Genomic DNA, 27,662 nt, shown 5'->3' on the forward strand with positions numbered 1-27,662 from the left:
TTTAATGGCTCATTAAATACAGAAAAAAATAACACGAAAACTAATTTAAAAGCTGATTAACTGGGCTTCGGCTGCCTTTGCATTGAGTCAGCAGTTTTGAAGATGAGTTAAATTTCAAAGCTGTTTTGGACTGTGTAGTTTATTACTACTTAGGAAGGGTGGAGGATACACATCCGGTCTAGTTCAAACAAAAAATGGAATTTAAAATATGGAGAGTGGACAGCCTATTTGTGGTTGAGTATTCACAAAAAAATTTCCTTTCCACATATTTCTTTCTAAAATATTTGACAGAATATGCAGTTTGGGAAGTTAAAGCAACCTAGACACAGTGGTACTTGACTAACTTGTGTTTGCAAAGAAGCCAATCCAGGAGCGACATTCATTTTCCCAAGCACTGATTGGCTGCATCACCAACAGCCGAGACCAGACCATGAATGTTGGCTTCTGTAGCAAAGTGTTTAGACAGTTTCCACTGAACATATTAATGAATATTAAAGTATATTCGGTGTTTGAACTATTAACAAAGGCAAATAAGGGAAACCAACTTCAGCGGCCGCTTTGTCCAAACTATGAATAACCAGACAGTGGACACCTGTGTCCATGAGAGCCGCTAACTGAAACACTAACCGAGCGTCCGTGAAGTCAGGAGTTACAGCATTATTTTCTAATTAAGTCTTTGAACATCATTTCATTGATGAACTGGTCAAAGGTTGCTATGTTTGTTGTGGCTGGTAGAGCAGACTGGAGCTACATATGGTGTAATGCTAACCAACCAATAAGAAGAAGTTGAAATCTTAAGACACCACAGTCTTCATTTGCATAATGATGCAGAAATGCATAGGTAAAGTAAAAAGAGGAGACGGAAGAATGTAAAAACAACAAATGGAAATAAAAGGAGTGGTGGCAAAAAAAGAAATGAATTGAAGAGACACAAATGCACCTTTGAGTAGAAGAAAAAACAAAAAAACATTAAAAAAAAAAAAAACCCTGGAAATTTTAAATTATGTGGTTAAAAATATAATTTGATGCAACTGCTGAAAAAATGAAAATGTGTCAAATTATAAAACATGAAGTAAAGTTCTCAATATTTTTAATTAATTGGTGCATTTCTATTTACCGAGTCACTTATACATTTCTGCTTCTATTTTTAATTATGTTTGTTTTGGTCCTCCATACAAAGCCCCAGGCAACACTGCAAGGACATGGGGTATAAACAATGGATTTTTAACTTGTATTTATTTATTTTACAATTTTCCTTTGTTTCTTAAATTGCTCATGATACATATCAGATTAAAGGTAAAAAAAAAAACAAAAAAACATAGAAAATCATTTGACGTCTAATTTCTTTTAACAAAAACAGAATAGGCATTTTAATATGAGTGTAATTTCCTTGGATTTACTGTACTCACTTTAAATTCACTAAATTGCTTTATATGGGACTTAAACTATCTCCTGTGACCTGCAGCCACTTTAATGTAATGGGCTATATTTGGAATTTCCAGTTAAATTACATATATATATATATATATATATATATGGGAAAATTAAACTAAGGGAAGTGCAGTGTTTTTGCTTGTTTTTAATAGTTTTATGCAGACATAACTAGACATGGCAAAACACGGGTTTTGCCATGTCTATCTCAAAATATGGTTATAAATACATTTTATCTGATTTAATCAGACATAAATATCTAATTAAAAATAACTAAATATTGAAAGGGAAGTTTACCTTTCAATATTTGTTTTTTTGTTGCTTTTTTTATTCAAACACTCTTTCCGTTACCCTTCTTAGGTGATGGTATTTTTTTCCCCCCTCCGCCAGTCATTCAGTGTTTTGACCGTCACTTTTTTTTTATTTGGTTAAACTGCGAGGGGGAAGTAGGAAAGTTTCAAGAGCGACGTCATTTTTAAAAACTGAATGGCATCACCGGGCTCTGATTGGCCGCTGCGGCCGCGAGCTCCAGAGTCCGAGAGAGGGGGGCGTGTCTGGGGCGCCGTATATGAGCCGCTGTCCTCCTGTCCACCGTCAGAAGGAAACGCTCACATAAAGCAGTGCGCAGCAACAGCAGCAGCAGTAGCAGCTCCCTCCTGGAGGTTATACACTAACAGAGAGCCACTTCCGCTTCTTCTGCCGCAGCGGACCCTCTCGGACTCCAACACAGTTTATTTCTTCCAGCAGCAGCACAGAGAGGAGCGGAACTTTGGAGACATGCAGTCTGTGTACCAGCACCTCATCAGCCTGCTGTTCGTCTTCAGCAGCCTGCAGGTCCCTCAGCTGACCGAGGGCTGCTCGTGCGCGCTCACGCACCCGCAAGATGCCTTCTGTAACTCCGACATAGGTGAGTCATTAATTACGTGGCCTTGTTGCTCGCTTTCGTTTCATATTAGCGCGAGGAAACGCTCAGGTCAAAGTGACGCATGTCACCGCGAGGAGGACAGAACGCACGTGAGCTTTGGTACACAGTAAAAAACTTGCAGGTCGAGTATCAGAGCATATAGCTTGCTACTGTGCAGCTTGTTACTGTGCATTTGTCTCTATAGCATGTAGTAATTTTACTATTCACGGGAGCTATATTGCATTAAACGACGCAGATAACTTCATAAGTCATGTTTTTAAAAAATGAGTATGGCTCTCTACCCAGGGCGGCATAAAATGCCGGGGTGGTGGTGGGGGGTTAGGGATGCTCCGATATGAACATGTGTGGCGACATGACCATCTGATATTAATATTGCCATTATGGCAGACAACTGATATTTACAGATATTGAATGTATAATATCTACCTTTCAAATAAATGCTTGTTGTTAATACTGGTCTTCTTTCATTTATCGGACTGATACCGATATGTCAGCCGATATCGATGTTAGTGCTAATATATTGTGCACCCCTATTTTTATGATTTGCTCTTCTGCAGTCAGCTTCTGATTGGCTGCTAAATTTGATTAATCTGTTTCACAGGTGTCAAGGGGTTTGTGACAAAAATGTTTATAAGACTTTTTCTTTTTTTGCTTAATATCAAACATTTATATTTTTGAGTAATAATATCCTTGCTATTATTGGACCCGACAGTAAAAACGTTGCTGTTTGTTTTAGCAGAGAGAGGTTAGTTTGGGGGAGTATACAAAGGAAGACTAGGAAACTGCTTTCCGTGGAGGGGTGCTGATTATGCAAGAATCCGCTCTGAGTTTAAGGTTTAAAATTGCACCTATAGGCTGCTTTCATGTTTTTACAAGATCCTTATTTGTCTGCACAGGGTGGTATTTCTGTGATGGGTAGCCAGATATCGCCGAGCAGTGGTACAATGGGGGGGTCACACAGCTGGTTTTACTACCTGGATATGCTTACCCTGGCAGCCCAGAATAATATGAACTCGGGATCTGGCTTAGCACTAGGATTAGGCGATTGAACCCTGAGGGGAATGAGGCCGTGTTTAGGTGGGCGGGGAGGCGGGAGCTGTGTGAGGGAACTGAGGTAATTCAGATAGGACACACTCTCACATTTCACCTGAAGATTTATTCCTTTCAGGCATGAAACCAGAGATTCTATCAGTATGCTTACCTTGAGATGATCTGTTTGCTTTTATTTAAAACTAAAGATTAACACTTGATTATTACACTGTATAATATAATGTCAAGCTATCAGTTTGTACATTAGTAGTACTTTTTAAAGTTTTTAAATTTTATTCTAACGTGCAAACAAGCAAACCAACACTCTTTCCAAATGCCAGATCAACAGCAGTATACCACAGTAGAGGTGTTTAGATGTAGATGACAGTTTTGTCTAGCCCTGAAATGGGCGGTACCCAACCTTTTAACAGCTCTTCAAATAGACGTTTACCCATAAAGCCTTTAAGGACTCCGCATTTAAAAAGAGAAAGTCTTAACTTCTTAACTTAAGATACTTCAAATCTCCAGGAGAGTAGATACACATCCAGCCAGTGACCCAGTTGGACCGAGTCAAAATGCAGCTTCCTCAAACACTAATCCACCACCTTTTTAGCAGTTTGGATGGCTCATGCTGCTGGCCCCTGCTGAGACTCAGCTGAGTAGAATCTGGAACTGACTTCAATGGGGACAGTCCACAAATCCCATTTCCAAGGTCATGGCTTGGCTTGAGATGTGCTTCCGAGTTCCTTGAGAAACTCCAAAGCATGTAGCTGCTGCGACTGGATGATCTGGGTCAAGCTTGGACATAAAGAATGCCATAATAAAGTTTTTATGAGATAAACAGTCCTATTTTTATATCCACAAGTCATTATTTTCATACATGAATGTCTTCTGCTTCTAAAACACAGTGGCTGGCAACCATAAGTGGTGCAAACATTAAGGTGACGAGAGAGAAATGCTGTAATTTACTCTGTCGACATCAAAGGCAACAAGCCTGGATCTTCCCAGTTTCAGACCTGAAGGGGAGTTCAAAGCATCTTGCTCTTGTTTTCTTGGCCCTAACCCATAATCGCCCACAAGCACACCGCTGAAAAAGAACGGCGAGGATAAAGCCCTGGAAACTGGGTTGCTGAAGCCTCTCTCTTTATGCTGAGAAATATTTCAACTGAAATGTAGAAAAACACTATATCCTTGAAGAAGCAGAAGATGTTTTGACAAACATTTAGGTAACCAACTGTCTTAAGAGACTTTGGCCACAAAAAATATCATTTCTTAATGTTGCTTAATGGAGCCATTCAGACAGCTAATTGGCTCTGTTAAAGCAGGTCATTCACTTGTCTAAAGGTGTGGCAATTATTCTCTCAACAAGGTCTTCCCTAAGCCAGATCAGAGAAGATTGACGCATCAATGCAGGTAAAAGGTGCTACAAGGTTGCAAACCTGGTGTAGTTGTAAAGAAGTCAATTTTGTAGAGAAAACATCTAGAGCCAAAATGTATTTTGCTTTGCATTTATTCTGGCAGTCAGTCCTCGCCTCCCTATCTGCAGCAGAACAGGTGATAGCTTGATAAAGCGCAGGCAGTCTAGACTCCTGTGGCGAGAGGCATTATGTAAGGGCGGACGGCTTCCAGAGTTTTCCCAAAAGTCAGTTGAAATACGACGAGATGTCAGAGTCGGGATTCCGGACAAGTCTGAGATGTTTGTCTCCTGAGCTGAGCGTATCAAATCTCCAGCCCACAGCCCCCTCCCTTCTGCAATGACCACGCACTTGTGGAGGCCAGTATGGGGGGCTGAAGACAATGACCCAACAGACACTCATCACAGCACTATAATATGACACAAAGCAAAGAGCTGATCACGTTTGGGAGGTTTAAGAAACATCCACTTGCAAATCTCAAAAAATGAAGTTACTCCGATGTATGATACCGCTGTCATTGCGAAAGCATGTTGGAGTTCCTCTGTTACGTTAGTTCTCATTTGTTCTTTTTGTAGACTTTTGTCCATATTTCCTATGCTTTTGAATGCTGTTCATCTGGAAGGTCTTTCACTCTTACTTTTAGAAAGCCATGATATGCAACCATGGCAACAAGGTATTGTTTTTGTTACTGGGAATGTCTGATTAGTACCTCAAAAACTCAATTAATACCTGAACTACAAACTCCTAATTCCAGAGGAGCTGAAAGAAGGCTTTATAGATGCAAAGCAGGACCACAGAAAAATCAAATGAGGCGGATTAACAGATCTTGCCAGCAACTGATAGTGTTACTCATGACGTAAAATGTGGAATATCGTCACTTATGCGATTAGCATGTCATGACAGTCTGAGGCTTTTGTCAGATTCATTACAATGTTGATCCTCCCTCCCACAGCATCACCATCCACAACTCTTTGAAGATACTTGTCTGATGAGTTACAACATTGAATATCCCTTTGAAATGAATAAAGCATTTCTGAATTAGAGCTGCACATCTAACCAGCTGCACATCTAACCAACCAGCCTGAAAGGAGAATCTGAAAGGTAGTCAGCCAGTCAGCAAATGGCAAGTGAGTGCAAAAAATAAAAAAATGTACGATGTAAATGCAAACTGGGTGCCTGAGAAGCAAAGAAAATATCAGGTGTTTGACAAGTTATTTCTTGGGCAGTGACCACAAGAATGGCAACTGTAGATTATTGGAAAACTTTCATGAGAAAGCTAAATTCATTGATATGGCTGTAATAATAACTGTCCTAGTGGGTAGATACTAGCTGAACTGAGTGTTGAGTTTAATTTGGGGAGACCTGTAGGAGTATTCAGATTACTTGTGTGTGTTGAACCATTGTTGTTGTTGTGTGTCCTGCTGTCTGACGGTGTTTGCTGCTTGATACTAGGGGATTGAGGATTGTATGAGCTAGTGTGTCAAGGTGGGCTGTGACTTTTGAACAGCTTCAAAACTAAAAATCAATTCCGCTATACCATTCTTGCCGTATAATTTTTCTTTTATGGTAGTCCAAGAACGATGATGCATGATGGCCAAGTGAGGTGAAACCTCTGACTTTACCTCTGGATCTGTTCTGGTCAGGAAAATAACCCATCCAGCCATGAGTAGGAAACGGAAATATGAAAAATGGCTAGAGAATAGCTGCCAGAAGAAGCAATAATTATGGTTTTATGAATGCATAGAACATAAGCAGGAGGAAATGAGATGGTGATACATAGTTTTTAGAAAAGACTTGACATATTTAGACATCCTGCATAAATGCATTATATATATTTTTCTTTGTCTTGTGGTTTCTTTCTGAGATGAGGTCCTACAGCCAGAGGACACCGTTTATTTTTGAGTGTGATAAAGTGTGAGAAATCCTCTTCCTCCCACTTACCTCCTCATACTCGGACAACTTCCTGCAGACTGAACTCAATAACTTCTCCTTGTGTCACTTTCTTCTTATTATTATTCCTCTTTTTCCACACAGGCATGCACCTATGTTACACAGTAACTCAATCCTTGTTATGGCTGCATTTTGTCACACTACGTAGGCTGAATTGAATGTTTAGCATTCACATTCAATCTTTTTTATAATCCCATGCTCTAGGCAATGGAGGCTGAGTGAAAAATGGATTCACTTTATTTCTGTCACATCCTGGTTACCTTTCTCACTATGAAAAGCCTCCCACTCATGAGACTGCATAAAGATTCCTCTGCAGAAGAGGATCACCACAGAAACCTAGAATTTTAAACTGGGAAGGGGAAATATTTTTATGTAGCAGCTAATTTATAACTTAAATACTGACTTAAATAATAAATTCCTACCAATCTAACATTAAGCACAATAAAAGGCTTAAAGAATTAATAAAATTCTGTCTTTGAAAAAAAAAAAAAAAAAAACTAGCTTAAATGTTAAGCAAAATGGATTCAGAAGCACCATTAGCTGGGTTGGCTTTGACCATCATGTGGCTAGTTTTTTTGGCTTGCTAGGAGATACATTTATTGCATTCAGCTGCAGCTAGATGTAGTTTTGGTGTTGATTTTTGAGTTATTTTATCTACAAAGTTTGTGAAAAAACTAATCACTACATCCGGTTTTGCTAAATGTTGTAAGCTATCGTATTAGCAAAAAGCGGAGGAATGCTTTAGCTTCTTGATGCTATTTAAAGAACCGTCATATGTAATTTTTTAGACTCTTTAATTTGCTCATAATCTGTATTGTTATGTTACTCCATGTCAAATAAACTATGAGAATTTCACAGCAACTAACAAGTACAGTGGACCCCCAGTATTCGATGGGGTAAAGGGTCATGACGGTCCTCAAGTAGCTAAAACAGCTAGTACTCAAAACTCCTTATGAAATAATCTATAACTGCCTATTTTAATTGTTCAAATGGCAAAAAATACATTGATGCATTAATATACACAATGGAACCCATCTTGGCAGTACCACAGAAGTTAACATCTTCAGTCTTCCTTATTTACGCTTGAAGGTACAGCCAATCAGCACCAAGGAAACTGAATGCTGCTTTTGGATTGGCTTCTTTGCAGCCTATAGCATGTCAGGTATCAATGTAGCATTTTCTTTTGAATATTTCAGATGTGCTCTACAAAAACAAAAATCCAGAACGTTGCAATTTCAGGCAGCTGACCAGCAGCGCACTGCCACATCCAATGGAAAGGCAACCCTGTATAACTTTAACGCTTCATTCAGACAGAAACAAAATTCCTGGTCATTCAACGTTTGTTTCTCAATAAAGCTTATTGTAGGAACGATAAAAATTGAAAATTTTTGAAACCCTTTTTTGTTTTTTTACTGCATTGGCTTCAGCCAGAATAATGCATTGTTTAATTATACAACATTAGGGAATACTCTTTACAACACAGAGCAAGATGACAACTATCCTGGGATCATATTGGTTCACTGTGACATCTGTACCCAGCAGAAGCAGGTCCACCAAACCGAAAATGCAACCCCTCTAAAACTCAAACAAGTGCTTGTAGTACTGCTCTTCTGTCCAGAACAGCTGGGGCCTTTCACAGATTCCCATTGGAAATGGCACCGTCGCTGCCGGCCAATAAGAAGGATCTTATATGGACATGCGTCGGTTGATTTATCGGAGGTTCTTCCAGCTAGAACATTTGTTTTCGAGGTCAGACCAGAGTAGGAAAAATGGTTCTGCAATGAAACGCTTAAATAATGATGGGAGGTGTATTTAACTGAGGCAAAAGGGTCCCGTTATGTCTGCAAATTCCTTAGTAATTGTTCGCAGCAGACTTCTGTCAAACAGAGTTTGGGTACATTTAGCAGAGGTCAGTTTGTAATGGAGTGCTTTTGGATGAAATTAAAAGAGTTGATAGATTAATGGATCAAGGAAAGTTCTAGTGAAAGGTCAGGAAGCATGTGGTGGGTAGGAAGTTGTTGTGCACTAATCCTGACATGAACAATGTTGGTTTTAGATGGGTGTGCATTCTAAAATCTATTGCTTTTAAGATGATGATTAACTTCAAAAAGACTCATTAATGGTCAGAAACTGTTCAGAAAATAGCTGAAAAACATTCAAACTAGATTTTAGTATTTTCCTATCCCGATTTCCCATAAAAGTTACATCCGTCAACTTCACTCCATCCATCCATCCGTCCACAAAGGGTACTCAAGAATTTCCTTCATTTTCAATCGGTTCATGCTCTCTAACAAAAAAGTTAAAACAAACTCATTTCAAATTGGGGCCTTCACATCCAGAATAAATTTGCGGTGACCACAATATAACTACTTCCTGTACAAGGTGCCCACTTCTCATGTGCTAGCTTGACAAATTGAAAGCAGAACAGAAGGCGACACATCCCTCGTTTGCCTCTCTGCGGCCAATAAAAAAAGAATCCTGATTATTTTCTCCCCTTTATGTGGAATGCAAGCTCCCCGAAGAATGTGGGAAGGAAATTCCATGGAGAGAAGATAACAAACAAGACCAGTGTTAGTTGTGTCTGCGGCTGCTGGGGTTTGGGGCAGCAGGTGAACTTCAGAGGGCTGATGGCTTATGCAGGACCCGCATTAGGCCCCATCCAGCAGCTCAAATAAACGCTCATTTCTACACTCCGTTCCAGACGTTGCTCAGTAAGATCCATTATGTCAGAATCAGTTAAAGCAATCGGTCACTTCCAGGTGTTTTCAGCTCGTTTATGTGCATGAGGGTCCTCCGCACTGATAGTACACTTCCCCCCCAAAATGTTCTTTCTTGGTATATGTCTTCTTCTCCAATTCTCATTTAACTTTTCCATGAGAATTCCGAAGCGGTGTTCCTTCTGGGGCGAACAATGCAATGATGCAGGAAATTGGATAAACAGCTTACCAGTGTAGCTAACCTGGTTCTAATGCGCTATTCAGGAGGGGTTTAGAAATGCCCGCTCTCACCAGGGCGCAAGCTAATCTAGGATTAAAAGCAAAAGCACACTTTTGAGTTCTAACAAACATGTCCGTTTCTTTCTTTACAGTGATCAGAGCTAAGGTGGTCGGCAAGAAGCTGCTAAGAGACGGACCTTTTGGAACAATGCGCTACACCATCAAGCAGATGAAGGTGAGGATCTTACATTCCCTTTAGTCCTTAATGTTCATCTTTGAGCATTGAAGCTAAACAGAAACTTTGAGAACCTTTCAGCTAAGACTACATGGTATTAAATCATACGATTGCAATCATTTTTGCACCATTTGTAATAGAAATCTTTATCTTAACTGCTCCAACTCTCCATGGCCTTTATCATCTGCAGTGGTCGGCACACTTCCGCTAATCTGAGCTATGTGTGTTGATAGTTATGAATCCTTCAAGTAGACGTTTATCTTCATGCTCTTTTTTTGAAGTGATTGAAGACTGTTTATGCAGCGATTCCGTTTCCTCTCATGTTCTCTCTTCCCCGCCAATAACTTTATTTCAAACAAGAAACGTACTGGGTCAAAATAAAATACGGACAGTAGAGAATAAGATTTAACAATATCTGAGGTCATCATACAACATGTACATTATAATGTCAAAATGCAAATGCAAATGTTGAAGTGATTCAAGGGCAGATATAAAAGTTATCACTTTAGCATTAGCGTCTGCTAAATACCATTTTGGTATATTCCTTTAGCATCCTTTAGCACTAATGTTTATGATTAGCACCTTAGCATTAATGTCCACTAAATACTGTGTTTGTGTAGTGCCGGAAGAGTGAGCAAAACTAGTGCCTCTAATTAGTACTTTAGGGGTTAGCACAACTAACTTTGTTAGCAGTGTCTACCTCTTCTGGTCTGTGTCGGGTCTGAGCATCTATCTCAGTGACCTCAGCATAACCGAAAACGAATCGCAGCAAGTTCTGCATTCCAAAGACTTCTTTACATGTTTAATACTGAACACACCAACATAAGAATAATGATGTACAAGTGAAAAAATCCACTGTCTTGCCATCAACTAAATTAAGCTACATTGGTTATTGGAATTATAACTAAAACAATGTTGTAATGTTGTACTGAAAATACTTGAAATTAGAATTCATATTGTAAAAGCATGTATTGTAATATGAACACATTTGATTTCTAATAAAATGTATGCAATTCCAGTTCTCTACAGAAACCAGAAAAAATACCCACTGCTGTTTTTTTTCTAATATAGTAGGTAAAGCTCTCTGACAGACTGTCAGAAAAAGGAATGCAACTGGTAGATTGATAAAAACTCTATGGTTTTGTGTTATGAAAGTTTTTATATTATTATTTAGCTGCCCAGCTATTCTACCACCTAGTACAGTCATCTAAAGGTTATCAAATAGATTCTGAAAATTGTAAATGAAGGCAACTGGTGCTTAGCTCACAGAAAATACAACATTTTTAGGGAAAAAATAAAATAACTTTTCTGTATGTTAAATTTAATAATTTTAAGTTCATTATAACTCAATGTCAAGATCTACTGAATTGCATGAAATGCCCCCAATTTGAACCAAGCCTTTGTTTGTTTAGGTGAATTATAAACCTAATCTTCACCCAAGGTTGGCCCTTTTTGGTAACCTACTGAAATCAACATTCTTTTTGCCAAACTTTGTCTGATGCTCTGCCGATGATAGAGAAGTTTGTAACCTCATTTTAAAGCCATAGATCCAATTAAGACCAGAAGCAAATTTCTAAATTAAGAGTTGCTAGAAGAGAAGTTGTACATTTAAGACTCATTTTGAAAAATTGAGGTTATTAGATGAAAACCTTCACTTTTGAGATACAGAGCACTCTTATGATACAAATCTGTAATTGAATCATTGCTAGTTTGAGCTAATTTGATGTTAACAGCCACATGATTAATGGTCTCTAAACTGATGACATCAAGTCTTACTGTTATTGTTAAACTCCAGCTCTTAATGCTGGGCTTTTAATGTAGAAACCCATTTAAAAGCAATGATGAAACTATGATATAGGTTTAAGAAACTTACACCAGTGTCTCTCCAGCCTATAACTAAACGAAGACTGGAATTCTAGTCCTGAAAGGCAATCCCTCCTTTTCTCCGGATCCTTACATAACGCTCCATATTTCTGACAGATGCTGACATCGGCCCGCTGCTTTGACAGGAGCCAGGCCGAAGGATTAGTAGGCTTACGGGTATTACAGCTCAACCAAACTCCTCACACCGAGAGTAAACATTTCGTCAGAGTCACGCACCAGCATCTGTACAACAGTGGTCTTTTTGTTATGTATTACGACTGTTTGAGCTTATATAAAAAGCAAAGCATTCTCCAGATTTCCACAAATCCTATGAGACGGATCCCTTTGGCCTCCATAAAGCTCCACAGCTTCTGGCTGAGGTAATAGTTTGTTCCGTTTTTCTGGGAGCGCCGCGTCTAAACAGGGATTTCCTGTTGTTCTCAGAAAAATACATTACACCCTTAAAAAAAACAGAGAAGGAAGCAGTCCTCTGAAAACAGACTTTAGGCTGTGTACCTATCACAGTTGCACCACGTTATCTCGGATTTCACCAAAAGCCGAACCTTCAGATTCTCATTCCCTCGCGGTACTCCCTTAAAATAGTCATCTGATAAAGCAGGAGTGTTGTTTCCTTTTCCTTGTTGTTCATGTGGGGACTTTTGAGTGTCGCTGAGAGAACTCTAGCACTGTTTTTCCAGTGCCTTGATTCCATCTCCCTTTTTTTTTTTTTCAGATGTACAAAGGATTCGAGAAAGTTCAGCACGTGCAGCACATCTACACGGACGCCTCCGAGAGTTTGTGCGGCGTCAAGTTTGAGATCAACAAGTACCAGTACCTGATCACAGGTGAGCTGTCGAAGTCATACTTTGAAAAAAGAATGCTGCATTTTAATCGACCATATAATTGCTCAATTTGACATATTGAAAATAAATGTGCTTAATGAAAAAGTGTCGATTTCGAAAAAAACAAATTTTTAAATGAGACTTTTTGTCATTAGGATGATGTGTAGTTTTTTTGGGGGACCGAATTGAAATTCAGTCATTGTGCAAAATTGCAATGGAAAACCTTTTTTTGCATCACACGAGTCACACGATCAATAACCAGATGACACCACTGGCGCAAACCATAAAGAAAATGACAGGGAGTGGTAGCAGGATCATGGCGTTTCATGTTTTTTAATGACTTATCGCGTAAACATACTCGTTTACAAAAGTATGACTGTAATTGCATTTCTTGGTTAATAGAAACACTGCAAATTGCGAAATTGTGTTTTTTCAACCTTAACGTAATACTGACAAACTTTTGCACACAATTGTCATGAAAACGCAGCTTGTCATTGAGCTGTCTTTGATCGAATTTGATAGAATGAAGGCATAACATTTTTATTCAACTCAGTAAAATACACCAAAGAATTTGGTTGTAATGTAAGAAACACATGACAGAGTTCTGCACTGCACCCCCCCAGTAGATCAGATCCATTCAGTGCGATGAGATGTAGAGAACATTCTGGTCGGCTCCATGTTGCCAGGAAAAGCTGCTTTCCTTCCAGAGTCCAGCTACCGGCATGACGACTGTTTGACCCCCACTCGTCCTGTCCCACAGGACTTCATTTGTCTACTGACAAAAACTTTTCCCTCTATTATTAGACCCTTTGCTACTGTACAGAGGCGTTTTTTTTTTTTTTAAGACTTCCCTTTGCGTCTCAGCAGTTTTCTTTCCCTCACAGCTTATAATTACCAGCCAGCAGGAAGTGGCTGGCATTTTCCAACACAAGCACTTTATGAGTTGCTATTTCCAACAAGGATGCTGTTTACTTTGGACCCTGCAGCACTCAACTTATATAAGTGTCAGTGAGTCCCCAACCTGTAAATACTGTAACTCCACCGCACGGCGTAAGCCAACGAGCCGGCGTTGCCAGGCAACTACAGCTATGTTTACCCAGTCCGGGCACGGGTGACATCAGTGGATGTCTCTTTCTCTCTCTCTGCCCTCGGGGCGGCTATAATAAGTCGAGCCTATAGCCTCCGCTGGAACACGGGAGGCCTGCGGGATGAGCTATTGGAACCTGATTTGATCAGGCTTTAGGGGGCTCCGTACTGATTAGAGTTTTAGGAGCGAGTTGCACTCTGACCACAACTCCACGGTCCGGTACCGCAGCTTCAGAGGACGGGCTAAACGGGACAAATTTGTGACCTGTTGAAATGCCACATACCGACAGCACTGTGAAGGAGACAAATGGTGACAAATATTGTCGCTCCTGGGGGCTCACAGCGCTGGAAGTGGTCCGCTGCTAAACATAGACATCTGATGACCTCCAGATATTCCAAAATGGGGGTGTTGGTTTATTATGGGATTGTCTTTCTGTTGGTAAACGAGTCGGGATTCTGGAGAGAAATGTTGGCAGAATCCTAACTTACACTCAGGAGATTAAAAATGAGCTGAACTATAAAGCTCACTTTATAGTTTACCTTACCCAAAGTAAGTTAAGGTGTGCAAGTAGACACACTATTTGCTAGTTCTGGACTAACAGATTTAAGTCCATTTTCAACTCATCTGTCCAGTGAAAGTTATTCCAGAGGCTCTGATCTTTCTCGATGTTTTCTCTGGTAAACTTTAGTCTAGCCTTCATGGTTTTCTCATAGAACATCTCATCTGAAAGTTAAATCTATGTTGTCTCTATCCAAGTGTGGAGGCATATACTTTTATAACAGCAGTAATAAGAGCCTGTATCAGGGTGGATATTTATTGAGTAGTTTATTGTTTGGAGTGCAGTGATCACCGATCCTTAAAAAGCCCAACTTGCAGATTTCAATTTGGCCGATTTTCTTTGTTTGTCTGAAAACTTTATCAGATATATTGATAACGTTGCTAAGTGGGCAACAGTGGGGTTGTTGTTGTTAACATAGCATCTGGAGACTTGACCTGGTGACTGATTCTCAAACCTTTGTGCAGACTGACCGGTCAGATCTCCCAAAATTAAGGTTATCTGGGCTGATTTATCGGTGCACCCTTTTATGTTGTTTTCTAGTTGCAATAATTTGAATTTATTGCTAAATTCCAATTATTGAAATGCATTTGAAAATATGTGCAGGTTGGTGATACAAATATACAAATCACACTTCATGTAATTTGTCACCTTCAGAAATCCATGCAGTCACAGTTACATGGACAAAAATGGTAAAGAAATTGTAAATCATAAATTTTACTATTATCACAATAAACACTACAAAACATTGGGTAACATTTTATTTGAAGGGGGATGAATAAGACTGTCATGACACTGTCAAAAAACATGACATAACACCTGACATGAACATGAATAAGCCTTCATGAATATTTATGACTGTTGTCATAAAGCGTCATTCGGTAAATTATGACACTTTTAATACAAAGTTGACATTATTCAAAATGTCTGTGTTACGACAAATTGACATTAACCAAGACATCATTACTGTTTAAACTTTTCCTTTAATAACATAAAGTTACCTAATTTTTAAAGTGCAATCAGTAATACTTTTAGAACAAATTTATACCAGTAATGATTTCTTGGTTAATGTCAAGTTGTCATAACAAAGACATTTTGAATGATGTCAACTTTGTATTAAAAGTGTCATAATTTACAGAATGACGCTTTATGACAACAGTCATAAATATTCATGAAGGCTTATTCATGTTCATGTCAGCTGTCATGTTTATGACAGTGTCATGTCAGTCTTATTCACCCCCCTTCAAATAAAGTGTTACCAAACATTGTGTTAACATTTTAAATCCTTTTTGTCTGTCCCCACCCGCTGTGGTGACATTGTAAGTTGTCTCTGTTTACACCACGTTAAACTGCATTTCACCATGCAGTTGATGCCAAACATGTCTCGATTTTCTCGACTTTTGTTTGCCAGAGATAAAACCCTTTATAAAATCCTTTGCGGTTTGAGGTTGTATCTCTGGAGGAACGCTCTGCTCACCTCCTTTTGCTCCCCAGGTCGGGTGTACGACGACAAAGTTTACACGGGGCTCTGCAACTTCAATGAGCGGTGGGAACGACTGTCGCTGGCGCAGAAGAAGGGCTTCAACCACCGCTACCAGCTGGGCTGCAACTGCAGGGTGAGTGAAAATTACGTAGAGCTGACGGGAATGAGGCGAGCAGGCAGGAGGGAGGACGGAAAGCCAGGCCGGAAACTCCGTTAGCCACTACTAGAGGGGAGATTTAGTATTCATGGAGCCACTTTCACAGTTTCCATCTATTAAATTACCCGTTTGACCTCCACAAGCCAAGAAACTAAGATATTTTTATGAACATTTTTACGGCCTAGTTTCCACTTGCAGATTTCATGGATGTTGAATAGTAGCAGAAATGCAGAAAAGAGCGAGTTTTACTGCGATCGCTGGGAATTAATTAACAGCCCTGGAAGCGGCTCCGGTCTTCATTCCCAGCTTCTCCTCGCTGCAGCGTGCAGCTGCTGACCCTGCCGCTGGGCGCCGTCCTGGACATCTGCTAACACACTCAGCCACTATCAGCGATAAGTGGATTAGCAGAGGGAGCCTTTTGTTGGCCATGCGGGTCAGGGCGTCAGCCGCCCCGTCACTCAGAGCAAAGATGACCGAGAATGATAGAACATGATTCCATGTTAGCTCCACCTTTGACTTGATGCCTTTAAAGAGCAGGAAATGAGTCGTAGCGCTCGTACCAAGCATTCGGATGACAGTTTAACACTGAATAACAAAAATGGGAAGTTCTCTCTCTAAAATGTGTCGACTGAATTTGCCAGTGCATTCATTTCTGAGACGAGTGCAGCTCTTTGCAGCAAGTGATTCACTTTTCCTCCCACCACATCTAGCCTCTTTTCTGTTCGTCACCTCTACGAGCGGCAGCATGAATCCTTCCCGTCAGTCGGTGCCATTCATTCATTCGGGGAGCGGCATTTCCCCCCCCTCTTTTTTTTGTGTAAGCACCTGGCATAATGACGCACATTTCAAGGCAGAGTGGAGCCCGACTAAATCCTTAAACTACCCAAAAGTTGAGTGCATTAGGAAGACGCTTCGTTTCACATTCCTCAGCACAAAGCATACAAGCATCAGGGTGAAGTTGGCAGCTCCACTCTCTAAACGGTTTCCTTTTACTGAACCACCTGATCACCACAGCTGGATAGATGAAATGGGACATGTTGGAATATTTTGCTGAATCCAATTCTGAAGTTGCTTTTAACTCCTTACATGAAATCCAGTGTCTTTCTCTTTCTCGGATGCTTTAAAGTATTGACACATTCTACAGTCTCTTCATCTTCATAGAAAATATGAATGCATAAAATCTACTTGGATCTATTTGTAAAGGTTTCCCCACCAAACATTCAATCATTTACATGATTCCAACCTCCTTAATGCCAGTTAAAGTATTACTTATTACGGAGACAGAGTGATGATTAAAGTCTTTGATATGTTCAAACATGACCAACATAGATTGGACTGCACTTACAAGATGAATTTGTATTTTATCAGGATTAAGGTGTTTTTAAAAAGCCAACATGGAAGATCTAAGAGCTTATAAACGGCTTTAAAGATGCCATCTAATGTTATGTATTTATATTATATTGGCTTTTTTAGTTTGAATAATTAGGCCCAATTATGGATTATGTCTTTTTAAAAAGACAATGGTTCATTTATGAACCTTGTGATTTGACTATTAATGAAATAGTAGCAATAAAAACATCTTCTGAGTAATTGTGGCATTATTTACAGAGAGTCAATATTTTTACTAAAGCATAAAATCATGGAGTCTCTGGTGATGTTTTAATAAATAATAATAAGAATAAATCAAGAAAGAAAGTGGTCTCCATTTTGCTAAGGCTAAGTGTGTTAGCCTTTATTTATTCCTGTCAGCAGGAGCCTAGCTTGTCTCTGTCGTAATAATAAAACAGAAGTTGTAAATAGACTGAACAGTAGAAAAAACAACAACTTAAATTTACTGTTTTAAATGAGAATGAAAGCCTTTCGTCGCTATGCTACATTCACTAGCATCCTGAAAGAACTAGCTTTAGCATATGGATTTAGAGGTTGTTCTATTTTTAGTGGTTTCTCTTTTACCCCAATTGCTTTAAATGCCAAGCAATTTTTGAATGAATTTTCTTTAAACTATTTAAGAGCTTTATCTGAATAGGTCAAACCAGTTTGTTTGTTTCAGGGCTCTGTATTTAGTTGTGTTTTTCTCTGTCGGTAGATTAAGCCCTGCCACTACCTGCCCTGCTTTGTGACTTCGAAGAACGAGTGCCTGTGGACGGACATGCTGTCCCACTTCGGCTATCCCGGCTACCAGTCCCGACACTACGCCTGCATCCAGCAGAAAGAGGGCTACTGCAGCTGGTACCGAGGCATGACCTCCCGCGATAAAACCATCATCAACGCCACTGATCCCTGATTCCAGGCACACCATGCCCAGAAACCAACGCTCTCCCGCCCCGATTCTGTCCCCCATCTCGGATTCCTCTTACTGGACTCGTGACAGCCTTCTTTAAAAAGGCAGAAAAGAGCAGATATATTACAGTGCCTGTCTGTAGCACTTCTGATAGAAAAAAACAACATAAAACAAAGTGTCGTTGTAAAGGTTGCCCTTTAGCCTTGTAAAGTTTTCCCACGTCAGCCAGCTACCATCATGTTTTAATTTGTGGTAGAAACAGTAGAAGTTTATCAGACGTTTATACGGGAAGACCGTTATCAACCTCAGTTGGGATCGTAAAATTGAAAAAGTGGCACCAACCTTAAGCAGCTAATCTACTGATGATTTGATTGATATCTTGCCAGTAACACAGACCATCTTAAGTGACACACACCAAATTAAAGATTGAGGTGAAATCTGTTCACAATAGTACACCTGCTAGCAGGACTGCCAAAACACTTCTCAATAATGATTTTGTGCCAATATTGAGGTATGAGAATTATACTTCTTATAGATTCAAATTCTGAAAATGTAGATTCAGATCAGCCATGTTGAGTTTTACTGCAGCATCCGTCTTTACCTCGGCTTCCCTGAATGTTTCTAGTGCAACTCACCTACAGTTGCACCTCAGCCCCGTACACTTCCTCCTTTGTTGTGCACAGATGATCAAACGTTAACACTGATTCAGTGCCAACAGAGGCAGGAGTTCTTTTTTCTTTTGAGTTGTGATATTTTATTTTATGCTGTATATAAAAATAAGCTAAAGAAATGCTGAAATCTCTATAATGCATTTATTTATGTTTATTGGATTACACAGTAACCCTGGTATACATGCAAAGACAGAATTTAAAAAATGTACAACACATCAAATCAGTCAGTGTGAAAGACACGCATCGAAATTTTAAGGTACTTTTTTTTCTGTTTGATCATATTTCCCTTGGCTGGTACTATTCAACAACCCGCTGATAGTTCAGTTTAAACAGGTCTCACAGTATGAGATATTTTCTAAGTGTATATTCAATCTTTTGTATTTAACTATTTTAAATGAACATTATATATAAATATATAAAAAAGAAAGTAATTTTATTGTCACTAAGATCATTCTTTTTCATCTGCTCCAGTCTGGATTTTTTTTTTCTTGTTAGCTTCCTTTCAGTCCATTCCATTAGCGGATGCTGATTTGCCTCAAATGGATCAACAACCCTTTTTTTAAAATCAGCAAAGTTTCTATTGAAGGCCTAAGAACCAACATTACTAAGTTCTGCCAGTTGGATATGATGCTAAACGTTAGCTTTGCTAACACCTGTTAGCTAAAATGCAACCATTTGTTTTTCAACATTTAGCCTCGAATTTTTACATAAAGCAAAAAACATTTTTGAAACTACATTTAAATAAAGCTTTAGATTCTTGCGAAAGCTTTTACCCAAATTTCTTGACAATCTTAAACTAAGCTAACCAACTGTTGATTATAAGCTAGCAAATAGGAAGCCTCGACTTCTTCAAGCAACACAAATTTCATTTTCTTCTGTGGGCCGAATTGTCTTCATTAGCGTCCATAGGGTTCCTCCTCCAGTTGTGGCATTTCTGTGTCATTATTTCTGTGGTTTCTGTTTGTGTAAATATACTTTCTGCTTAACACAGAAACAATTGGTCAAGTTAAAACTAAAATGGAAAAAAAAGAGGAAAAACTGAAAACAAGAAAGCTGTGTACAGTCTGTGTGTAAGCACTGATTCCTGAATTGTGTGGGGTGGGTGGGGGTGTTACCGTGTAAGGGTAGATAAATGTTTGACTTAATTTCTGTGTTTTATATTTTTATAATAAAGAGTCAATGAAAAACGGACCAAACAATGCTTTTTGTGATCTCTTGTGCATTTCAGGGGGTTTCTAGGGAATAACTTCAGAAATCACTCACCATTTGTGTGTGGTTTGGGTAGAAGGTTTGTTCGTTTAGGGGGAACTTCTCAGGGCCGAGGGAGTGGTAGAGCTTAATCATTTGAGAAAACTGTGAAGAGAAATAAACAAGAGGACAAAAGCTGTTAGGTAGAACCTACAGCTGTAAGAAAAAGCATTTAGAGATTTCTCTTAATTTAGCTTTATTCACCCTTAAATATTGTTTTTTAATGAAAAAAAACTTTAAAATCAGATGGAGATAACATTAATAAGTCCAAAATTAGATGGTTTCATTAATAAGGTGAAAAAAACTACTCAAATAACCAGTTCAAAATTGCATTCAGTATTTTACTAAGGTTTTCTATCACTCTCCTGCAGTCTTGGTGACCCTCAGGACGAGTGCGGCAATCGGTTCCCGAAACCACAAACCCCCCCCCCAAAAAAAACTTGTAAAACGTGGGGTCAATGCGGCCCTGCCGGACCGCACACAGGATCCAAATGACCCAGTCTCTTATGATCGCAGGAAGATTAATGGATATAAAATTAGCATGATGATCTGAGAGTGACAAAAAATTTTAGAAACAAATCTGTAAGAGAGCAATGGAGTTAGCGCTGTATACTCAAGGACATTTATGATTAGGATGTCAGCTGGTTGACGGTTCATCTTGAAGTCACCATCTGGCACTGGGATAATAAAAGCTTTTTATTGTCTGGAAATTTAAGGAAATAGGACTGAAACAGTTGAGGTCCACCCAGTCAGAGCTGGTTCTAGCAGCCATTGTTCAAACAGTGTGTTAAGGCAACATCCATGATCGCTTCTAGAAACACTGGGCACCACACAGGCATTGGGTTGAACTTATCTTTCATTGTAATTAATTTGTATGGGCAGATCCAGACTCTAGGAATACTACGCAGTGATTTGACCACTGGGACGTTTTGCATGCCTCATGAAATAAAATAACTGAATGATAAAACGGGAAGCAAAAGTACCTCTACAGACCAATAAGCATAAAAGTGTCAGTCCTGGTGAAACATACTTTAAACTCCAATTGTACCCGACAACACCGCATTCATGAAGTCACACAGAGCTAAGCATTTACATGTTTTTCACCGGAGATTTCTGGCTTTTCATTTCCTACAAAGCTACTAATGAGTACAGTGACAAAGACCTCCTGCTCCAGGCACAGGTGTTCCTGCTCCGTGTAATGGCCCTTATAAATCAGCCAGAGGCAGCTGCTGAGAGGGTAAGTCTGAGCACCCTATGGAGGTTAAAGCAGAGCAGAGAGAGCTGTTTAAGACTACTTACCACCCAAGGTTTGCTGCAGAAATTATATAGAGAGAAGAGGGAGTTGACACTCGGCACGCCACCAAAATGCAGGCCGATCACAATGTTCCTGAAGTCCTCGCCGGGAATCATGCTGTAGGCGTGTTGACGAATCAGGACGAAGTCTGGCTTAAAAGACCTGCAGACAGACATCAAAGGAACCATGAACGTGTACAGATAGGTCAAATTTAAAATGCATTAGGTGAAAGGCCTCAGCATTGAGGAAAAACCATTTGGCTCAACTGATCGAATTGCGGATTTCAAAACCAGACGCCAAAGAGTTGTGGGAATTTCTTGAGGTGGGTGGTGGACAAAAGAGCACCATGTCAGAAACTGTTTTTTATTTGTCAATAAGGGCGTCTGCACACCCGATAGTCTGGTAGACTGGGTTTGACTGGGGACAGAAATTGCAACATTTGCTACGTTGAAGGAAGCGACATAAAAACCTCTGGAGACACTGAGCTCAACCTCCTTCTTCAAGAGATGTAAACAAAAATGGAGTAGTGTGAGATTTTAAACGTTGAAGGACCAAAAGCCATTTCTCTCACTACCGCTAGACTCAGAAGATTGTTTTGATTGTATTTACCCAGAATGCCCTGCACTGTTGTCCACAGACTGCTTCTGGAGTGATCTCCAGTCTGCTTGGCATTCACATTCACATCCAAACTGCATTTACTTCAACCAAGCCGGTTTTTAGTCAGACCAGAGTTTGCTTTTTTGGTGTGATTGGGCATCCACACCTCCCCAAACGAACTGATCTTCTGATCTTTATAGGCAAACAAACCAGAGTTTGATTGAAGTGGACTAAACAAGGCTGGTGTGAATCTTCATCGCATAGGTGGTTAAGGTTATGCTACAGTTAGCAAAAAAGAAACTGAAAATCTATGCTTGTTTGTTATAGCGGCAATGTAAGATTACCAGACTCCACTAAAGGCTTTTTGTGAATTTGGAATAAACTTAGAGGATAACATGAGCTGACATTATCTGTTTAAATAACAGCACCTGGTTGCACCCTAACCCCATTTTGAGTTAGGTATTGATAAAAGGTTGGCACAATGACTTTGGGTGAAAATCAACCAAAAGTACAAAAGGTACAGAACAACAAAGACACACTCCAGGACTCGTCTCACTGTCCTCAAATTCCTTAAGTCCGACTAACATTCAAAAAAAGATTTTAAGAATGCATCAAATTACATTGTGTAACTACTGTGTTCATTCAATAAGTTAAGAATGTCATGTTTTATTAAAACCTAGACTGAAGTTGTGAAAATTCAACTTGATCTCATAACAACCTGCTCTGTTGACTCTGGCTGATCACCAAAGACAACATGAAGCAACATTCCCAGAAACAGACGCTGAACAGGATCCGTGTTCACACCGTCACCGAACCTAAAAAACTTTTATGCAACTCAGTTTATGATCAACTTAAAGGCCGCAAAGACCACAAGTCCCAGCCCAAATCCTCATCCGCCCACAATGATGCGTGACAGTTGGTGTGTAGTTTGTGTTGATGTGCTTGCTGCATTTCTTTTTGCATCCACATTTGTTTTAATACAAGGCTTACGACCAGTAATCTCTTCAAACAAACCGTACCGGTTCAAACTTTTATCCAATGGTGGTTCTATTATGAACTTGAACATTGAACATGCTAACTGAAGAATGAGATGGAGCTTTTGTTTTCATTTGCAATTTCTCTGACATTTACAGCAATCTGACTTCTGACTCAATTTTTATCAATCTGGACCTCAGATTCTTTGGAAGTGACTTTTCAACCCTTCCCATGTTGTTTGGCAGCAGCAGGCCCATTGCTGATATTGTTCATCTTTAGCATTGTGCAGATCATGTTCCTCTAAAGTCCTAAGACATCAGGAAGAATCCACTCAGCTGCATCACAGCTGATTAACGTTTCCGTTAATCGGAAGGTGGAACAGACCAGATCGTTTATATGTTGAAACCTCAGGGCTGCTTACAGTTTCCTATAATAAGTGACAGACTGGATGCATCTTAGTATGCAATCATCAAGAGTGACATCTTTCCTTAGTGAACATCCTATTGAGACCTGACTGTGTTGGGGACAGAAGTCTCCAGCACTTCTCAAGCTCTGTCAGCATATGAACACACACCGGCTGGGCTGTGTGTGTGTGTGTGTTGATGGTCATGAGCTTCATTAGTCTCAGACTGTCGGGCTGAAAGGTGAAGAACTTCTCATCGATCCAATTAGCAGCCTGATCCTTCCTTTACAAACTGTTCTGGGAATGAATCCAAGTGTTTCACGAAGAACCTGAAGTCCTCAACTGTTTTACATTTATCAGAACAAAATTAGACTCACATACTTTTGTTTTTTTTCCCTTCAATAACTTGTTTTCTGTTTTGCTTTCCTTAGATTTCATGAACTGATGAGATGAGCAGGTTATGTCATCTCTCTTTGGGGATTAATTAACTGGCTGAGCAAAGGTCATGCCGGCTCTCCTTTTCATGTCACCAAACTGAAAGGCTCAGTCAATGAAGCATTAATCAGAGAGGCAGCAGAGAGACCCAGGGTAGCTCTGGAGAAGCTGTAGCGATGTGCAGCTCAGGTGGGAGAATCTGTTGACAGGACAACGCTACAGAAGTCTGGCCGTGTGGAAGAAAAACTGCTATTGATCCTTGAAAGAGATTCAGACGTAGTCCTGTTAGTACTTCCCTACAAGCCACATGGGAAACAGGCAGCATGTGTCCCATGTATAATGCTCTCTGTTTCTCATTATATTTTACATTTATTCATCATTCATATTTGCTCGTTCTGAACCATTTGAACAAGGTTTGTTGCAGTTTATTGTTTTCATGTTTGACCAAGGTATTCAACATTGTTGTTTTTGTCTTTTTCAGTTTCTACATTATTTATTTTTACATGGGTTGTTCTATTCCTAACTGCACTGATTGAACAAATCTAAGCTGTGTTGTTTTTATATGTTGGACCAAAGTTGTGAAGCTATTGTTGTATTTAAGTGAAATGTTTCAAGTCAGTTCATCGGTTTTTCTGTACCGGATCGGCATCAGCCGATACTAAATCTCAGATATCGGTATCAGAAGTGAAAAATGTGAAGAAAGGAGGAGAAGGAACAGCTATGAACATACCCCAGGACTGACATGTCTGTGACTTTTCTACAGTACAATCTGTGCCAAAAGATGTTGTTGTATTTTTATTTTTTTTTAAATCAACATTCCTTAGCCTGGAAGCTATTCATACTTGGGACAATGTGTTGCCATTTGGTCTCCAGATCCCATTATCACGAAGAATCTCTGACCTTCTAATAAGCTCTGAAGGAATATGTGTGTTCCAGAGAGCATTTTTCGCCGTAAAGACCTTGTGCTCGTCTCAGAAGCTGATGAAGGCCTTATCTTCCTCCATCAGCCTGTCTCACGTTGATAAGACTAATCGCGGTAAAACTCAGCGGGAATGCCACAAATGTCAAACAGTACATACCGAGGCTCAGTCCAGGGTGGATACACAATGCTGCATTGTGCTGCGGGGGCTCTATGGCGTCACAGGGAAATGCACCTTACAGAGAAAACTCTCTGCTTTCCTGTTAACGAGGGTAGATGCCGCCGCATGACACCAAAATTATAGCTAGGTTTGTTTTGAGACATTTTGGACTTAAAAGGTCAGTACTTTGAAGAAAATATTTATACCACTTGAGCCTTGGCGTTACACAAGAAAAAAGAAACTTAATTTCGTTTCAATCTGATCATTCCCCTTTCAAGGGGAAATTTGCTCAAATGAAACGACTTTTTGAAATAACTTATCTTTCTATGGAGTTGTGATTTTTCGGGTTGATTTCTTCAGACTATAGCAAATCTTTATAAGATAGACTATGCAGAAAAAGGAATGATTGTTTGAGAGCGCAGGAATTCCTGAGGCAACCAAATGATCGGCAGCAAGGCATTACATTTCGTAAGCATCTCCAGCAGCTCTTTTGCACCATTACGAAACAATGTTGAATTGACAAGAACGCTGGGAAAGCAGAAGTTCTTTCAGCTTTCAGAAATTTTCCCTCGAATGAATCATACTCCAACTAGCACAAAGACTTACCCATCTATGAGAATTTCTGCTAAAATCTCTCATTGACTGTTGCCGAGTAAATGGAAGTTGCTCACCAAAGCCAACATGGTTCCTGATGATTTACTGTGCAGTTCTAGTCTCTGAGGTGGTTCTGCTGGACACCCCATGTTTACCCCTCTGGTTCTGCAACAGCCTCCTGAGGGGAGCCTGTTAATGCATTTGTCCCTCCAACAGCCTGAGGAGAGGTCTATGCAAAAGTTCCACCTTTAAAGCAACAATTCAGTCTGTAAGCTTGTACAGACAGTGGATGGATAGTTTCCAAATTCATTTCCCACATCTTCTCATGACCTTTGGTGAGGTTGCCTGGGTGAGCATGTACCTTAAATTAGTTAATATGAGTTTCTCCTTCCATGCTGTGCTTTTGACTTTGGGTACTTGGGTTATACCCCAATGCCCTGACGCCAAAATAAATTGGAAGTTTCTACATTAAGATTACCACAATGATCGGTTTGGCAGTCGAGTAACACATGTAATGAAAACCATTGCACTACCAGTGTGGGCTGAATGGGTTAACGATGTTCATAAAGGTCATTACAATAATCGTCTGTTGGCTCAATCATCAGACCCTCACATAAAAACCCAGCTGAACCTACTAAAAGGAAGTTAGATTTTTTGACTTTCGGTATTATTGCGGGTGTTAGGGTCCTCGCGGGCGCCGTAACGTGTGCTGCAGCAGCATTAATTAAGCCCTCTAAGAGCAGTAAAGAGAATGTTCCCGACAGTTTTACAACTTTCGCCTCACATTTCATCCCCCCGACCCCATTTTTAGTTTGGGGATCTGGTGACAGCCCAAGATACTTACGGTTCAATTATCTTAGCAAACCACTTCCTCGTCAAAAGTTTACCAATCAAGTGAGAGACACCGATCAGTGCTGGCTAATTGTTTGTTGTGCATTCTTTTTTTAGTACAGCTGGGAATCTGTGGTTATGGCAGAAAGGAGACAGGCTGCTCTGAGGCTTCTCATACTTTGGCTGCTGTCATCTGCTGTTTGGCCAGATCAGCATTCCCACTCTGAGCGGAGACGCTTGATGGAGGTTTTGGCAGCAAGAGCCAGAGAAGCCAAAGGGCTGACTGCAGAATTTCATCTGGAAACAACATGCCACAACTACTGTACTTTGTGGCATACCGTTCTGCTACGCTACACATGCCACGTAGCACATTCAGCAAATTGTTACAGATGGTTTTGACAACAGGTATTTGCTTGTTTTCATATTCCACAGGTAAAACCGAGTCTGTGTCAGTCACACTCTGCCTTAGGAAAGGCTGATGTTGTCTATACCTGCTGAAGTTGGAGCGATCAGATGAAAACTGAGTAATAAAGCTGAAAAGTCACTGAGTAAATCTGAAGGGACATTCGCATTGAAGGATATTTTTCCTTCCAATAGCTGGTTCAGTGATGTTTGACATGTATTATGATAAATGTGGGTCTCAAAGCTCCTCTAGTCTGTCATTATGTTCACATGCATCTTGAAGAAAGCACATTCACACACCCTAAATAATCATCAGACCCTCACATAAAAACCCAGATTAACCCAGGAGGATATTACATTTTTTATTTTTGGGTAAAAAAATCCACAATAACTAGAGGAAATGATCTGGCATTATGGTTGGTGCACTTTCAAATTTGAGAAAAGAGGGGTAAGGTAAGGGCTCTCCAAACTGCCCAGGTGACACTATTTACCATCTAATTGTCTTGTGTTGGAAACCATCACCTGATGGGGCAGTATGATGTAAAATAGATTTTCTTTAGCTTTATAATCATGTTATAATGTCATTCCCTCATTAAAAACAAAGCTGGCGTGTTGCTTCATGCGTTTCATGCATGTTGAAGCTGCTGTTTCCATGCTTCAAACCATCAACCTCACAGAGCAGTCCCCCCTCACAGCTCCCACCACTCGTCTCCTTCAGACTAGCCAGCAGCAATTAGCAAACACCTGGTGGAACTGAGTATCAGCTGATCTCATTACAGGAGCTACTTCTCTGTTCAGCTCTAGTTAAAATGTAGTTGGAGGGTTAATAAAGGAGCCATGTTGTAATGACTTCCTGAAGGCAGAGTGTTAGAAAGAACAGGAGTGTTTTAAAGAGACAGAGGCCTGATTTTAAGGCGTTAAATTACAAAGTCACATTTTTTTG

At 39.9% G+C, this 27,662-nt stretch overlaps 2 protein-coding genes across 3 annotated transcripts in view; one reads left to right on the plus strand and one right to left on the minus strand.

The window, feature by feature from the left end:
- The window catches only part of syn3 (synapsin III), a 114,801-nt gene that overhangs the window by 48,665 nt on the left and 38,474 nt on the right, over nt 1-27,662 (minus strand). For both annotated transcript variants that reach the window (XM_008401472.2, XM_008401473.3), the window contains exons 5-6: nt 21,409-21,565; nt 20,125-20,214 (exon numbers count right to left, since the gene is read on the minus strand). In XM_008401472.2, coding sequence (XP_008399694.1) covers nt 20,125-20,214; nt 21,409-21,565 — 247 coding nt within the window. The remainder of the gene's footprint in view (nt 1-20,124; nt 20,215-21,408; nt 21,566-27,662) is intronic.
- LOC103459693 (metalloproteinase inhibitor 3) lies at nt 1,903-20,060 on the plus strand. Its single transcript, XM_008401471.3, has 5 exons — nt 1,903-2,338; nt 9,839-9,921; nt 12,518-12,629; nt 15,764-15,885; nt 17,996-20,060. Exons 1-5 carry the CDS (start codon nt 1,918-1,920, stop codon nt 18,191-18,193), a joined length of 936 nt encoding a protein of 311 aa, XP_008399693.2. The 5' UTR covers nt 1,903-1,917; the 3' UTR covers nt 18,194-20,060.

The sequence above is a fragment of the Poecilia reticulata genome, chromosome 23 (assembly GCF_904066995.2).
Source record: "Poecilia reticulata chromosome 23, P_reticulata-male-v2, whole genome shotgun sequence".
Classification (NCBI taxonomy): Eukaryota; Metazoa; Chordata; class Actinopteri; order Cyprinodontiformes; family Poeciliidae; genus Poecilia; species Poecilia reticulata.